The sequence below is a fragment of the Trichoderma reesei genome (genome assembly GCF_000167675.1).
Source record: "Trichoderma reesei QM6a unplaced genomic scaffold TRIREscaffold_15, whole genome shotgun sequence".
Taxonomy (NCBI): Eukaryota; Fungi; Ascomycota; class Sordariomycetes; order Hypocreales; family Hypocreaceae; genus Trichoderma; species Trichoderma reesei.
In genome coordinates, this window is record NW_006711162.1 from 340,922 (window position 1) to 357,055 (window position 16,134).

The 16,134-nt window shown below is 53.3% G+C and overlaps 1 protein-coding gene across 1 annotated transcript; it reads right to left on the bottom strand.

Annotated features, from left to right (window-relative positions):
* Positions 1 to 5,809: 5,809 nt before the first annotated feature.
* On the bottom strand, positions 5,810 to 7,718 carry TRIREDRAFT_109285 (uncharacterized protein; the record flags this gene model as incomplete). The annotated part of the gene is made up of 3 exons (XM_006967021.1): positions 5,810 to 7,167; positions 7,277 to 7,321; positions 7,385 to 7,718. The coding sequence occupies 3 exons, from the start codon at positions 7,716 to 7,718 to the stop codon at positions 5,810 to 5,812; spliced, it is 1,737 nt and encodes a 578-aa protein (XP_006967083.1).
* Positions 7,719 to 16,134: the final 8,416 nt, after the last annotated feature.

Below are 16,134 nucleotides of genomic sequence, written 5' to 3' on the forward strand. Positions count from 1 at the left end.
GCGCAGATAGGAGGATGCAGCCTATCAAGTACGTAGAAGACGTCTTCCTCTGATTTTGGAGTTAGATGTCTCGGAGTTTCCGTGCCAATATCTCGAAGGTCGGTGAATAGGTGAACAAAGCATCCTCGTAGCTAGTGAGGAGACAAGGATGCATTTTTCTTAGAAAAAAGTTCCCTTTAAGCAGCAATGAGACTAGACGACCAAAACCCAATCACCATCAACGAACGAGTTGAAGGCAAAGTCACTGTAAGGTGCAGCTCCAACCTGTTAAATATTGGCAGCAGTTAGGGCGCTCAAGGGAAACTTTTAGCTTCTTCCAAAGAAGTAACGTTTATAATCCAGAGGAGGGTCAACCAAGATGATCGACCTGTACGTAGCTCTCTTGGCCAGAGCAGCACGATTCCCCCACGTGAGCAAGGGGATAATACATAATGAAACCCGCACCAGCCGACTGTCCCGTGGCCGTCACATTATCAAGATCTCCCCCTGAATCTGGCAAGGTTTCCCTACGCCGTCTACAAAGCAAGGCGCTGGTCTTGCAAGCCGATACTAGCTGTACCGTATGCATGGTTGGAGGGCTCTGCGAGGAAGCCAAACGGGCTGATGCGGCAGTCCATGGCGGTCCAGACAAGGCCATCGCTGCCGTTTTGTTGGGAAGCAGAGATGGTGTCGTTGGGACTGCCCAGGACCATTTTTTTCCACTCACCCATTTACCTCCCTAGAAGTTCAATCAGCCAGGCTCGCGCAAAAGTGAGAACTGGATTCCACTCACACATCATCACGATTGAAGCCTCTTTGCCATGTTTCCTTGTTTGCAGAGATATCTTTGGGAAAAATCACATCAATGATCAGGCAGTCCTCTATGGTTCGAGGATCGACCGGCTGCGGATTGTTGTTTGCAATTGCCTCAGCCTCGGTGAAGTTGACCGACACTGTATGATATTGCTCGATGAACTCGACATTCAAAATCAACAGTTGAGGAGCTGGACTGGTTAGTAGCTTGAGCTGCCAGCGCAAACGTGAAAAACAAAAAGCCATCATCTGATGCGTTGTAAGAGTGATGTTGACCCTGATAGAAAGCGATGAAGCATGTAAGGCTGAGAATGTGCGTCACCACATACCTAAAGAGTGGGTTTCCTTCTGTTCGATTGAAGATTTTTGGCCTTCATCGATATATTGCCTTCTAAGTATCAGTCAACTCACGAGTATAGTTGTCTTGATGACGGACTATTTCCCGCAACAACAGTCCATCCTCAACCGAAATTCCCCATCCCAGCATCAACTCACTCCGAAAGCGGCATTACAGGTTCAGGGGCGCAGTTAAGCATGTCATGATCAACATACCGTGATACAAACTGATAAGCTAAGCGTTTACAATCGGAAGCCAAATATCTGCTCCTGGCCATCTCCTATCAATGTGTCAGCTGCACAGCTGTGTCATGATGTGGATAACAAAGTTCTTCGGAAATTTCCAGACCCTTTCACGTAACAAGGGCCATCTTCTTTAGTGAGAACATGAGAGCTTGCACTAAATATCAGGCGCAGTCGACCCCTTTGCACAACGCAACGCTGAGCGCGTGATATCCCCAAGTGTAAGTAGGCAGCGGTTGAGATGTGTCACCAAGTATGTGTTTGTGCCGTCTTTCGTTCCATGCTTGCGTGAAAGTATCGTCTTGATTCTCTCATTGATGATGGTGCCCTGAAAGGTGGAAAGGTGTAGCTGTCTTGTGTTGATCCCTCCAGGGCAGCAACCCACAAAGGTTTTCTCAGCCAGACGATGACCTCTTTCACTCCAACAGACCACGATAGGACACTTCCTGACTACATATTGCTTACATGATACACGTTCTGTATTAATCGCCCATTACTCGGGCATGGCCACACTCATGCTCACCTATGTTTGTAGTGAAGTCTTGATGGCATATGTGGTTCAGCCCTCAATGACGACCTTGGTCGATACTCCCCATGGCAACCCCAACACCAGAGTAACCCTCTCTCCATCTAGACACCCATCTAAGCCACCACCCCAAGTCCAAACAGTCCATTCGCCATCCACGAACCAATTACTCTCAAAAACCAACTCCCACAGTATCACAACTTCCAAGCACTCTCCTCCAATGAGATCAAACCCCTACATCTCCAGACACAACATCAACCACAACACATGCCACCACGTAACCCATCAACCAGACAGCCCCATCACCCTCATCACAGTCACACAGCCCGTCTAACCACCCAACCAACGCCTCTCCTTCCCGTGACTCCGAGTCCCCTCTTCGAACAAATTCACCGACGCAATGCCAATCCCGCTGCATCTACCCGCACCCAAACAGCCCACGAGGAGGTCGTTAGGGCTGTGATACTCATTTGCCATGTAACGGACACAGACACAGGCACAGTACAGAGCACATGTCAAAGCATGGGAACACGCTCTGCGTTACAAGGTTTCGAGTTGATGACGGCTTGTCATCTGTGCTCTGGCCTGCAACACGGAGAAGTGGTCCGATTCCCCGCTTGGCAGAGAATCGAGGGGAGATTTGGAGTCGGACGAAACATGCACTCTTACGGAGATACGTCTTGCGTGTCTAGGTAATGTGCTACGACTCACGTAGACGTAGGTCTAACTCAGCATGGAGAACGGGGGATGCCATTCGCTGTCCCAACGAAGAAGCGAGCCCAACGGCAATGATGATAAGTATGATGGCTCGTAAAGAACGAAAGATGGACAAGACGCAATGCTCAACATTCTATTCACATCCTAGTATATCACGATTTCAAGCACAGCGTTCTTGTCAACGCCACGTGGTCAGCCCAAGCCCACCACGTTCAACACCACTGTCACCAGTTTCATCCAAGTACAAACCCCTTGACAGACAAACAGAAGAAAGCCTTACCGAGATCAAACGAAAAGCAAAGACAAAGAAGATCAAGTACACACGGCAGATGGCATATCTGGTCTATAAACATAAGACAAAAGGGGTGCAATGTGAGACGATTGAATAAAGAAATGCCAGTATAGACGAAACGGACAAGCACCCGCTTCCCGACGCGGTGCGACCCGGTCTCGCTAAGAACGTGGAAAAGTGCATGTTCCACGCGAATAAATACTTTTCTTGTATGCGACTCCTTCATTTTGGTCCCGTCGGAATGAGGCATGTGCAAGGTATACTTTAGGTAGGTAGTCGGCGATGTTGCATGGAGGCGGAGTGTACATGTAACTGCCGAGCCCAGCATCGTGATGATGCATCGATGGAACATGTACCCGTAGGACGGAATCAAAGAATTACATTTCATCGGGATAGACGCACATATAGGCATGCTGCATTCAATTCCTTCAACGAAAATCCAAGTCAAGCAAATCCAACTTCTGCTACCGCTCGTCAAAAAGTCCGCTGTGTACAAAGCGGGCCGCGAATACGAAGAAGCATTTCGACGTTGACTTCCAGTTCTTGGGCAACGCACTTTGCCACTTGGGTACAACTCCCGCTACCAATCTCTCCAATTCTCATCATGCCACTGAAGCCCCAATAGACCAAAATAGAAGGAATACTTACAATCGCAGTCGACGGGATGACGCCCTTTGAGTCAAGACATCATACTATACATGATGCAAAGCATCTAATATGTCGATGGGGAAGTACATGTATGTAGGTCCATTCTAATCTTACCTCAGGTACCTAGGCACCTTACTGCTGCAACAAGATACATGTAGTCTCCAACTCCAAGTCGCCGAGCTCACCGCATCTCCCATGCTCCATCAGCCAGTATTACTCTCCCTTCCCCGCGACCATGAAATCTCACTTATCCGATTTTCACACACATATACTCGAACTGCACTTTGCCTTTGCTACCCAGACTAGAATATAGCATCTCAAAAACACTATAACTACGCATACATAGTATATACGAAAGTGCATAATAGTACATACTCCTCCCTCTCACATACCTACCGCATCGCCATCTCACCCCATCAAACCCACAAATCCCCAGCCAAACGACACCGACAGCCTCCTCCTCCTCCTCCTCCCCCCCCCAATCCCACGTCAAGGACACGTACATACATACATACATACATACATACCTGTACATACGCTAGATTCGGCCCACGCATGTAAGCACCGCAAAAAGGTGAACAGCAAATCTACCTTACCCTTACCTATGTAACGCGGTGGATATCCATCTCTATCCGCCCATCCGCGTCTCGCTATCGGCGAATACTAGCATAATAGATCAAGTAGACTCGCCATGATAAATAAGACAAGAAAGAGAGGGCAGTAATCATTTGGAAGGGGGGAGGAGAAACGATGACGGTATTCGAGGCTCGAGCAAAAGACGAACTGAACCGAAAAACAGCTCATACGTAACCCGACAAAGTATCGCAACATCAAGATACCTTACCTTACCTTACCTTACCTTACCATCACAGCTACAAACAAACAAGGTCAAATGTCCATACACACTTTGTCCTGCCAGTCCAAATGCTACCTTGGCTACCAAGAAGCTCGAAGCTCCTCTCACCCTTTTCCCCCTCCACTCTGCTCTCGACAGCTACCCCATGTCACCCACCCACTCCCACTTCACCCACATCACCCACACCCTCCCATAGTAGTACTATGTAGCTACACCAAGCTGATGTATGTAGCAGCAGCAGCAGCAGCAGCACACGTCACATTCTACTCAAGCACTCAAAAGCAAGGAAAAAAGGTCAAGCTGCAGACAGATCAAAATCTGTTCCACTTCATTCATTTTCTACACCCCCCAGGTAAACCGCATCGCTCGCTATCTAATGCATCTTTTTCTCCCTTTCCCATCACATCCTCTCCTCAAAGAGACCCTCTCTATACTAGTTATTATGCTTTTTCTTGTTTCTTCATCACCCCCCCCCCCCCCCCCCCCTTCCTGCATATGCACCAAGGTCCCAATGACATCTCCTGATATATCCTTCCATCATCTCCTTCTTTTCTAGTAGTCGTCCAAATCCCAGCTAATCAATAACGCTCAAGCTAGTCCAGTCTGACGTACGGCGCAAGTGCCCATATGACCAGCTTAGACAGGAGCCGTCCCGAAACCGGGAAGTGCTTGAAGGAGCGTAGTAGTAGCAGAAAAAAAAAAGCAAAAAACTCCGAGGGTGCTATGCAAGTCCCATTTCCCCGCCCCAGATGATGATTGGGGTGTATGTGTATGTATGTATGTGTGTGTGGTTGTTGTCTCTTTTTTAGTGTACTGTATGTGCGTCTCGTGTCGTGTCGTGGCCGTCTCAAAAAGAAGACGAGCGGGAAAAAAACAGAATTATGCACGCTTTTCTTTCTTTTTTTCTCTCTCCCCAAATCATGAGCAAACGCCGACCCCGCTTATCTACAGGTGGGTGTTGTGGTCTATGTAACATGATGAAAAGAGCATGTCGAGAAAGCAAGCGTGACGAAAGATGGGTGTCTCCATGCCCTCTGCCTTTTGCCCGCCCGCCTAGGTTGACTGACAGGCGAGGCAATGGCATGCGTAACATGGAGAGAAAGCCCATCTCTGCGGTGGTGTGTCGGAAGGAGTGACTAGAGTCGGGTATCATTTCGTTCGAATTAAGCAATAGGTCGTTAAAAAGTAGTTGTTTCGCATGAGACAGTGTTTTTGCCGGCGCTGCAATGTTCTATTGGTGGGATGGTCGTCAAGTCATGGGTCAATATATCGAAAGAAAAAAAAACCCCCGGTCTTGTCCGGAAAATGCGTCGATATCCAGAGCCGGAGTAACGTTGAAAAAGAATCCAGAAAGGAGTAGAATGTAAATGAGAAGGAGAAAAAAATGATAAGAAGAAAATCAGAGGCGAAGCTTTTCCGCAAGGTTCCTCCAGAACCGCGGCGTCTTCTCCTCGCTTCGGGCTCGCACCATGTAGGCATCCCGCTGCATGGGCCCGACAATGTCCTCGTCGCCGCGGCCGGGGAACTTGCCCTCGGCGTCCAGGGCCTCGAGCATCTGGGGCACCGCGCTGGGGCGGCATCCCCTCCGGCCGCGCCACTGCATGGCCGCGTAGATGTCGTCGTGGCCGTTGTGGCTCTGGCTCTGGGTATGGGTCTGGCCCTGGCCGGCGGGATGGGCGCTCGAGGAACGGCCTCGCCCGCGGCCTCGGCTGCGGCTGCGCGAGTTGGCGGAGCCCGAGATGAGGGGCTGGGTGCGGCGGACAATGTCCGTGTAGTGAAGCTTCCACTTGCGCTCAATCTCGGCCCATTTGGCCTCGGTCAGGCCGTACGTCTTGCTCGTCTGGCCGTAGTGCTCGCCGGTGCGGACCAGGTGCTTGGTGTAGGCGACGCGGGCGGCGTCCCAGTCGTCGCAGAACTTGGTGACGGACTCGGCGGTGATCTCGTCGACGGCGTAGGGCATGGGGGTGATTGTGAAGTTGGCGTGGCCCAGGCGGTCGGACCACTCGTCCTGGTCCTGCAGGATGGAGGGCGGCAGCGGCAGCGGCAGCTCGGCCAGGACGGAGACGTGGCGGAGGGAGGAGACGGACGGCTTGGAGGCGAGGGACTGCCGCGGGGTCGGGACAGCAGGGCGAGGCGAGTGGAGCTCCGTGACGGCCGACGACGGCGCGATGCTGGGCGACTGGAGGGGGGACGAGGGCTGCGAGGGCTGCGGAGGCTTGCCGAGCGGGTCGGTCAGGAGCGGAGGCAGCAGGGGGGTCGTGGCCATGGCCCTGTCGCGCTCGATGCCTGACCGCTCCTCGCGGCTCAACTCGCCCGCGTGCATGTCCAGGCTGTCGGTGCTGGCGTAGCCGTCGTAGAGCGGCATGGCCGGCGGGGGCATGGGGGGCGCGTCGTCGAGCAGGACGGGGAACTGGCGGGTGGGCGACGACATGGACGACGACCGGCTGGACGCGGCGCCGGACAGCACGTTTTCCAGGCTGCGCTCCGTGGTGGGCGACGTCATGAGGCCGGTGATGCTGTTTGCCTTGCGCTGGGACTTCCAGCGCGCGATGCTGGGGAAGCGGTGGCCGATGCGGGACGTCAGGGCGCCAAACGTCGACTCGCCGCCCATGAGGCGCTTCTTCTTGGACGACTGGGCATCGCCCGAGAAGTCGCTGTCGCTGAGGAAGCCGAGATCGTAGTCAATGTCGAACTCGCCGGTTGTGTCGCCATGCAGCAGCTCCTGGGAGGTGTTGAGGTGCTCGCACGCCTGGTCGCCTGCACAAGAAAAAAAAAAGAATAACATCAAGTCAGCCATTGAACTCCTGAAACCACCAGCTTGAAGCCCCTTTCGTCGTCTTCTTTTTCCCGTCAGATGACCACTTACAAAGACAGTACATGCCAAGGTTATCGCTCAAGTCATCGTCGTAGTCTTCCTCCTCCTCCTCCAGCTCCTCCTCTCCCTCCTCCTCCTCATATTCCCCCTCGCGCTCACGCTCGTCCTCCCGCTCTTGCGGCTCCTCCTGCACGTCCGGCAGCTGGCGAATGCTCGACTTGGACGCAGCAGCCAGCTGGGCAATGGGCGAGGCCGGGCCCTCCTGAGGCGGCAGCTCCAGGGACGAGGTCGAGCTGGAGTAGCGCAGGGGCACGCCGCGGTTGGAAAAGGTGGGCGTCAGGGGCGAGGCAACGTCCGAGGAGGAGGAGTTTGTGGTGTAGTAGACATAGCTCAGGTCGCAGGGCTCGAGGCTGACGCCCTCGTCCATGGGAGTGCCGCTCTTGCGATCCTGCACCACCTGCGGCAGCAGCAGTTCTCTCAGCTGGGGCGACATGCCTCCCTCCCGCAGCGGCGAGGTCGAGGATGTCGGATGCGTCGCCGTTGCTGCTCGCGTGTGCTGTATGTACAGACGGGGATGGTGTTATATCGGAGAGACGGGGATATGTATGTGTGCGGGATCTGGCGCTGCGTGGTGGGATGTGTGTTTTTTTTTTCCGCTGTGCGCGAGAGCACCGAGTACCGGAGCCGTGTGTCGAGCGTGTAGCGGTACTTGTTCGAGAGGGCGAGTTGGTAGTAGGTGGTAAGGTAAGGTAGGTAAATACTTGTATGGCGACGGGGTCAGGGTCGATAGATAGAGTGTCGTCAACGCCAATGGCTCTCTCGCGGGGCTGCAAAGGGAAAATTACGGCTTGCTCGATGGTGTTTCTGACGTCTCGAGCACTTGGAGCAAAAGGCGAGGAGCAGCGCAGGCTTACAGAAGGCGGGAAGCAGCACGTAGAAAAAGAGTCACGGATGGAAAAGACGACGAGTGGAGCCGACGATTTTGCCTGTGTGGCCGCAAGGCTAAAAGGTCCTTGATGAGGTGGTGCTCCGGCCTGGCCCAGGCGTGTGGTAGCAGCAGCAGCAGCAGCAGCAGAGCGCTGGAGCACTGGAGCACTGGAGCAACTGGGGGGGGAGGGCTCCACCGGCAGGGGGCAGGCCAGGCCGTCCAGTTGGCCCCGGCCGGCACCTTTTTAGCACCCTGGGAGCGCTACGGAGGTAACTTGGAGTTGAGGTACTTGAGTACTTGTGTACAAGCAGTACAAGGCGCAAAGTACCCGGCCTCTGGGCTGCTGGTAGGCGACATTAGCGTCTGGTGGGTGGGTAGCACTGGACTCAACTGGACTGGCTGGCTCTCAACTTGCTCTGGCTTTCAGGTTCTGCTCGGGCCTTGCTTTTGCTTCCATTTGATCAATTGGGACCCAACGGTACGTACCCTCTTTGTATCCTCGACTCTCAACCTCTTGTGATGCCTCCCCCCCAGTTGCTGCTCCTCCGGCCTCCTCAGGTTCCCCTCAGGTCTCCCCTCAAGGGCCCCCGTGTTGGTGGTACATGTACCCTTTAGGTCTCAACTTCAGGTTGGTTCTGTGCCTTTCTTTGGCTTCCAGGCCGTCTCGACTTGTTCCCCAGCAGTTTCCTCCGTTGGCCGAGGGCTGCCATATGCTCTCTGTGCGTCTGTCGTTGTGCTCCTATCGCTCCCTCGTCTTCATCTATTTCAGGCGCGCGATGGCAACATTCGATGGCGTGTATCTGCACAGCCTGAAACTGGGCCGGCAAACGACACGACACGATATGAGGAAACCTTGAAGGACACACCGGTCTTGTCCCCCTTGGGTGCCCAGTACGGAGCAATTGGGTAGAATCGAACCGTAGCACAAAGACACTCGGACACCAAATGACTGCCAGCTACTTGGGTTGCTTGTCTCTTGCTCTGTCTGCCTGTCTGCCCGTGTCTAACATCTCCCCTCTCCCCATGTTGCCCACAAGTACTTACACGCGCAGCTACCGGCGGTCTGCGTACCACGGACCCGGAAGCACTGCCAGCGAAGACGTGGCGGGGCTGTACCGAGTACCCCGACGCCATGTCCCCTTCTCGGCGTTTTGATGGCTGGCAGCCTCGAGTCTGTCAGCCTACATACCTGGTTCTATTTTTCACTGTGTGTCGGTAGTGGCGAAGGAAAAGAAAATTCAGCAAGCACGGCATGGGTGGTGAGTTGGGCAGCGCGGCTGATTACCAACCTAACGATGTTGTATTGTTCGAGTCAACAGCTGGAAATAGCATCCGATGCAAGAGACCCGACGAGAGAGAAGAGGCAAACCCACTGCCAATAGCCATATGCTAAGAAAAGAAGCATCTCACGAACATACAGTACAATGTTCGACTTAAGCGCCCTACCTTGGATGTTCGTTTCTTTCTATCACTACCTAGTGAAAAATACATCCAGAAGTGTGCTGGATAGCGTATTTTTGTGTCTGTTTGTTGATGCCCGTCCATATTGTTTGCCCGTCTGCTGGCTGCATGTACATACGGGCGTTTGTTGTCAACGGGGTCGTTATGCGCGCGCGTGGGCAAGCACATCCAATGGTGGATGTACAGGTGCATTCATGTACAGATACGATGCACTTAGAGCGGCTGTTTTAGCGAGCACGGCGCTGGAGCGTGCTGTAAGTCATTGGAACATTGGTACATGTATCAGGTGAACATGAAGTCGTCACCACTTTGTCGGTACTTCACGTTCTTGTAATAGGTAGACTTCATGTTCCGTCGTCGTCGTCGACATCGCGCTCATGCAGTCCATCGACGCCCATGCTCGCATCAATCAAACATCGACGTCAAGCCTCTGCACCGCATCAGCCGTGGGCGATCAGTCCATTCCGCTGAAACTTGATTCCGATGCTGTCTTGATGGCCCCTCATCTGCCCGCCATTCGATCCGTCATCCATCACCGCTCTTCTCCTCTTTTCTCCCTCCGTTCAATGTCTCGTCATCCATCATCCCACTGCCTCCACCGAAAAGAAGGCCAGCAGACTCCAGCTCAGCAAGATATCACCTGAATTCACCCAAGAGGTCGGACAACAACAACAGCAGCCAAGCCCCTTGCTCTCTCCGTCTCTCTGGCTCCCATCATCACCTCTCTCTCTCTCTCTCTTATCCTCTCTGGCCCCGTCCACGTGTTTGCCGCGCTCGACATTGGGGGCTGGGGAAACCCGGTGTGATGCGCGCTGCTTTGTGGCCTCCTCTGGCGATGCACATGCAGGCCTGATGCAGCTGCAGCTTCAACAGCGCATATGCAGCCCGTCCAGCCTCTCTCTTTCCTCTCTGCCCTCTCCATCACCCTCTCTGCTCTGCCTCTTTGCCTCTCGCCGTCTGCGCTGCTCTCCCCACCCGCTTCTGTCCTCCCCCCCGGTCACGGTGATGGAATAGCCGCCTATGTTCCTCGGTTTCTTTTTCCCTCCCTCATATGCCTATCCCATCGTTTGAGCATTTCCTCTGGCGCCCTCTAGTAGTACTGGCTCTGGACTGTCCTCGTCTGGATCCAATATCCAAGCATGCTCACCCTTGTCCAAAAGCCCAAAGAGATGCGTAATCCGGCCTCGCTTCGTGACGGTCACCCTCCTCTTCTCACTGCCCCGAGGCTGGGGCGGCGCCAGCAAAGCACCGCCTGAAGCACAATGTATTAAAGCTCACACAAGAGACAGCACGACCCAGCGGCAATAAGGGCCGGACCGCTGGGAAGCGAGACGCCAGCACTGACACGGCCACTGACAACCAGCCCAGCCGTGGCCAGACGACGGAACCTGTGACCATGCCGAGGAGGGGCGGACGTTGAACCACTGGGCGCGCCAGAGCCTCCCAGTCCGTGATGCGCCGCACGTGAGGGCCGGGATGGTCAGAGGGCCATCTGACGTGGTGCGAATGCAACCAAGGCTGCGTTTGGCTGGCGATCCCTGCCGCTCCCTATCGGCGAGGCCATCGCGGCCGTACTGGACGCTTGTATGCTTGTAATACTAGTACTATGCTTTGATTTGCTCAGATTCAACATCTCTGTGTCATCCATTGTGTCCTACAGGTACATACATACGATACATACCTACATACCTACACCGTCATCCACTTACAAGATGATCCATCATTACAATTGGAAGTGCATCATATCATATCATATCACACGCTGCTTGCGCGGGCAAGGCCTCCGGATGCAAGTACACACAAGCACAAGTACATACAGCAAGACATGCATCGCTCACATTGATCCATCAATGTCACACATGGCGCCAAACCTCGCCAGCAACAACGCAACTTGCTTGTCCGTGTACAGGATTCCCTCTGTCCTAGTGACACCACGACCGCGGCTCCCCTCCCTTTCCCTTTCACCCCCGGTCCCTCAGAAGCGCCCCTCGAACATCGCCCACCGCCTCGTCTGCCAGCAAAGCGAAAGGCGCAGAAACGAAAAAGAAAAAAAAAAAAGAGCAGAAAAAAAAAATATGGGACAACGGAGTCGCCAGCAAAGGCAGTCATCCAGCGCAAGCAGAATCCTGAGCCCTGGGGAAACTCGGGGACCAGCAGCGGAAGGCTCCTCCGTCTCGCCTAGACCCATCTCTGGACGCTTTTCGGCATTAGTAGAGCCAAACCCGGTGGCATGGGCAATAGCATGGACATGGACATGGCATGGGCACAAGTTCACGGCAAGGGCCGGTGCTGGGCATGGCCTGGAGCCGGCATCGCTCGCTCTTCAGGTGACGAGCAGCCATGGTCCCCCCCCCCCCCCCCCCCCCCATACGACCATGAGCGGGCTCCCTTGCGCCTATCACGGGCGATGGGCCAGGCAGTAATAGCACATACGAGCACTCGGCAACATTGATATTAGTGCGAGTATCGCATACTGCACATACCTCGGCCTTTTACGTGTAAGTGGCACTCTCCCTCTCCAACAGCCAGCGTCAACGTGTTCCCTCCAGACAACGCCGAAAGCAAGAGAGAAGCAGCGGTGACATGCCAACAGACGGGGCCCCGTATTACTTACTACTACTAAGGTATGTACATACATACGCCTGCTGCCCGTCGCCCGTTCAAGCCTCTCGATCCAGCCCCAGCACGGAAAGTCTCAAGAGCAATTGGATCGAGCTTCGACTTTTCCGCTGCGATTTGTTCGTGGCTCTATGCCGCTTCCAGGCCTAGCGCCACGCTCTGGATGCGAAGCCTCTCTTACCCGGACGCACGTCTGGCACACCGGCTCTGTCTTGGTGATGCACAAGAGGCACCGCTACTACGTACTACTACTAGCAATCCCGACTTTTGGCTGCGGGCTGGGAAACTTGTACACGTCTACTACCTTTTTGATGACCCCGGCAAAAGACTAAATTGAAGGCTTGAGAAGACGCAAGAAGAGCTCCAAAAAAAACCTTGAAGGAAGGGCTCCAAAGAAGCGGGATGACAAGGGTTGTGAGAACTGGCTCCGCCGCCCCGATGCCAACGCAATTGGGGCCGATTTTGACTGTCACTCATGCCTCTGCAGTAGATACTAGTACATCGTTACCTGATCCTCAAGCCTAGCCCTGAGCCTCCTGCTCCCCCGGGCAGTCCTCACAGGCAAAGAAGAAGAAAAATTGCATGGGCTCACTCTCATGAATGCAACAAGGGGGGGCCCGAAGAGAAGCGATGGAAGAACGAGGGGCTGGTCTGATCACGGCTCAACCCGAGCAGGGGGGGATCGAGTCAAAGGGAAAGAAAAAAAATTCTTTCCTTCCTTTTTCCTTCTCAACCTCTTCTTTTCTTTCCATTCAAGGTGTGATTTCTGTTTTTCTTCGCTTCGGTTGGTTGGTTGGTTCCTCCAACAAGGGGGGGGGGGAGGCTGGGGGGCTTTGTCAGGCAACTTCTTGAGCCTCCTTTATGCTTGAGCCCTGTCTGTCTAGGCGGGTGCGCCGACTTTGTACTGTAGGCCATGTCGGTATCTACTTATTTCCTCGCCTCCCCTATGCAGAGTGTGTTTCAGCTTGGCCCGGGGGTCTACTACTACTACTACTATGTCTTTGCTAGACGATGCGATTCAATCCCATCCGTGGCGAAGGATTGCATTTTCCCTAGAGTGAGATGAGAGAAAAAAAGGGAGGAAGGAGAGTCATGGCATGGTCAGACGACGAGGGCACGGCTTGTCGAGTTCAGAGTGCTACTTGTACTGTACATGTTTGAGTGCTCTGTGAGGTATTGCCTACCTACGGTAGTTGTAATAGCCTTGCATCGGTTCATGTTGGTCGTAGATCAGCCAACGCTTCGTGTCTTTTGGATAGGTAGGAGGGATTGCCGTGGTGTCTTTTGTTGTAAAGGCGGTGTCATGATGACTGACTGACACGACAGGACAGGAGAGGAGGACCCTTTTTTTATGCACGAAATACGACCTGCCTACGAAAATGGTTTGCTTGCACACGCGTATTTCCAGCAAGGCATTTCTGTATCGTAATTTAGTCTTCTGCTGGTGTCGATGCTTTTCCATGTCATTATTGATATCTCACTTGGGCTTGTTGATGCTCCTCCGCGTATTCCGTCTTTTGCATTGCTAAGAACACACTGGACCTTGACCTTTGTCCCGATCTTCTCTGCCGAATCCGTGGTTAGTCAGCGGGTTCCCCCCCGGTCATGGATGAACCAGAGGCCATCTCCGGAGAATTTCAGTTTCTGTACAGTATTCTTTATGGAATGAGTCGGCTTTTGGCGATGCCTGCTTCGTTGTTTGGTGCTTGATGGAAATGGTCGCATAATACAGTAAGTAGTAGTACTGAGCTTAAAGCGAGTGCTTACGCGGCGGGGATCGGGATAGAGGTTCGAACTGGATGGCACAATTGTGTCACTTTGGCACGCGATTGAAGCGTAGGCTGAGCGTTCAACTTTTGAATAGTTTGCAGACGCCGTGACGAAGTGAGGGCGTCGTCGAATGGCAGACTCTTCGTGGCACTTATGCCTACTATGTGGCTTCAGTAGGCGTTATCGTGATGATTGTAGGGTATCATTCTGCCATACAAGGAACATTGGAATTCCAGGTGGTACACATAGTTTGCAACCGGGAGTATCACAACCACCAGTTGAACGAGTTTAGATGCCAGCCTTCTAGTATGTAATAACATAAAGCAAACCTTTCTATCGGTAAGGTACCTGAACACTGGCCTAGATCCGGTAACCAGTGCGAGTGATACCTCTGAAAGATGTTTTGAGCAGGTATCAACAATTCACATGAGAGAAAGAAAAAGGACGAGGCGTGTCTCCTTGCACAGCCTGCCCCCAAGAAGAGCACCACGGACAAGAACCCCGAAATCCCCAGGTTCAAGACGCGCCACACATTGTGCACCCAACTGCTTCCTCTCGCATGTCTCGTACTACAATTGCAGTATACAGTACCAGTTGCTCCAAAAGGCATCTTGAATCTTTTTGAACTCGTTAACTACCTAGGCAATAAGAGCAAACGTCAACTAGCAAAGGCTGTACGCCTCTCTTGTCATTCGACCCCACTGAGGCGGCAGACTTGGTCTTTTTGTCTGTTTGCACGTCCGTGTTCTAGCGCCTAGATTGAACCCTTCCATGACAAGTTTGAGGTGGCTACTACTAACCTTAGTCCTTCAAGCCACGTTTCTGGCATGTGGTCGTGGCGTGAAGGCGTTTTGCTAGAGGACGGATTTCTATTCTATTTGCGTAGTTCGTTTCTTATAGGACGTCATTAGTCTTCTTGTCTGAGATGTTGTACACGCTCTTTTTGGAGTTGGTTCGGTGTTAGTGTGCTTTTGATGGAAACAGCTACGACTACAATGAGATGGCGCTCCGAAGGCGTTGGTGAGGTCGGTTTTATTCCCGTTTAACCGCTGTAGTGAATTCGATTAGTCCTTCTCCATATATGTATAGTTTCAAAGCACTTTTGCATAACGCCATAGGACCACGGAGAGATAAGCTCGAGGTGGCGGCTCGGGGCAATATCGCGGAGATATGCTCAGATGGACGCGGGACTTGAGGACAGCTTGGGTCGTTGATAGACAGAACACTGGCATGTCGAAGTCGGATGAGGCCAAGTTGCTTCGATAGCCGACTGACCATCTCGTACCTATGCACACCTCGTCCTCTTGTCCTTGACATGTACCACGAAAGATAGCCTTCTGTCTGTCTTCTACCCCTCGTCCAGTACCACCGCCACGCCGACGACTTGCAGACATACTCTCCAAGATGCAGCTCCCCTTGTAGCTCCAACTCGGAGCGCCAGACCAAAGGGATACAACTGACAGCTACAATTCCACATGCCACTGCCAAGCAGTCACCCATCCCATCACTATTGCCAGACCTCTACTCAACCGGAACCGATCATGCAAAACAAGACACTGCATCTCTAGCCGAAAAAAAAAGCACATGCCGGCTCCTGTCCTACCCTCCCCCCTCCATCCTCGGCAAAAGGGCACACAGCCCTCGCTCGCCCCTTTGTCCCTCTCTGTGTAATACCACCTCAGCGTACAGTACAAGCAAAGGGCAGCACAAGGAGCACGAGTTGCTGTGCGTCCTCTCCGGTCCGAGCCGCATGCTGTGATCTCTGAGTTGGCGGCGTACAAGCCAATACTACCAAGCCAATACAAGCCCGCAGAGAGTCCCTCTCCCCCTCCAACCCTTGTGAGAGTCTACCTACCGGGAAGATTGTGCACTTTCTGGATGAAGCACAAGGTCACTCGTAGTAAGCCTTGTCTATCTCCGCAAAGTGTGGGCACGTCATGCTTCTGTACGCCCGTTCGCGCGCAGAGGGGACGCGGGAATCCTGCCAAGCTGCTGTTGCATCTCATGCTATCGTAGTCCTGTGTTATGTGTTAGTCGCGCGCGCCCAAGCCAAAGTTTCCCATCGCACCGAACTTGGGTTGCGTGTAAGTGGAGGGGTTTAGCCCGCAGGACTGCCTGCCCCTGTGGTTGG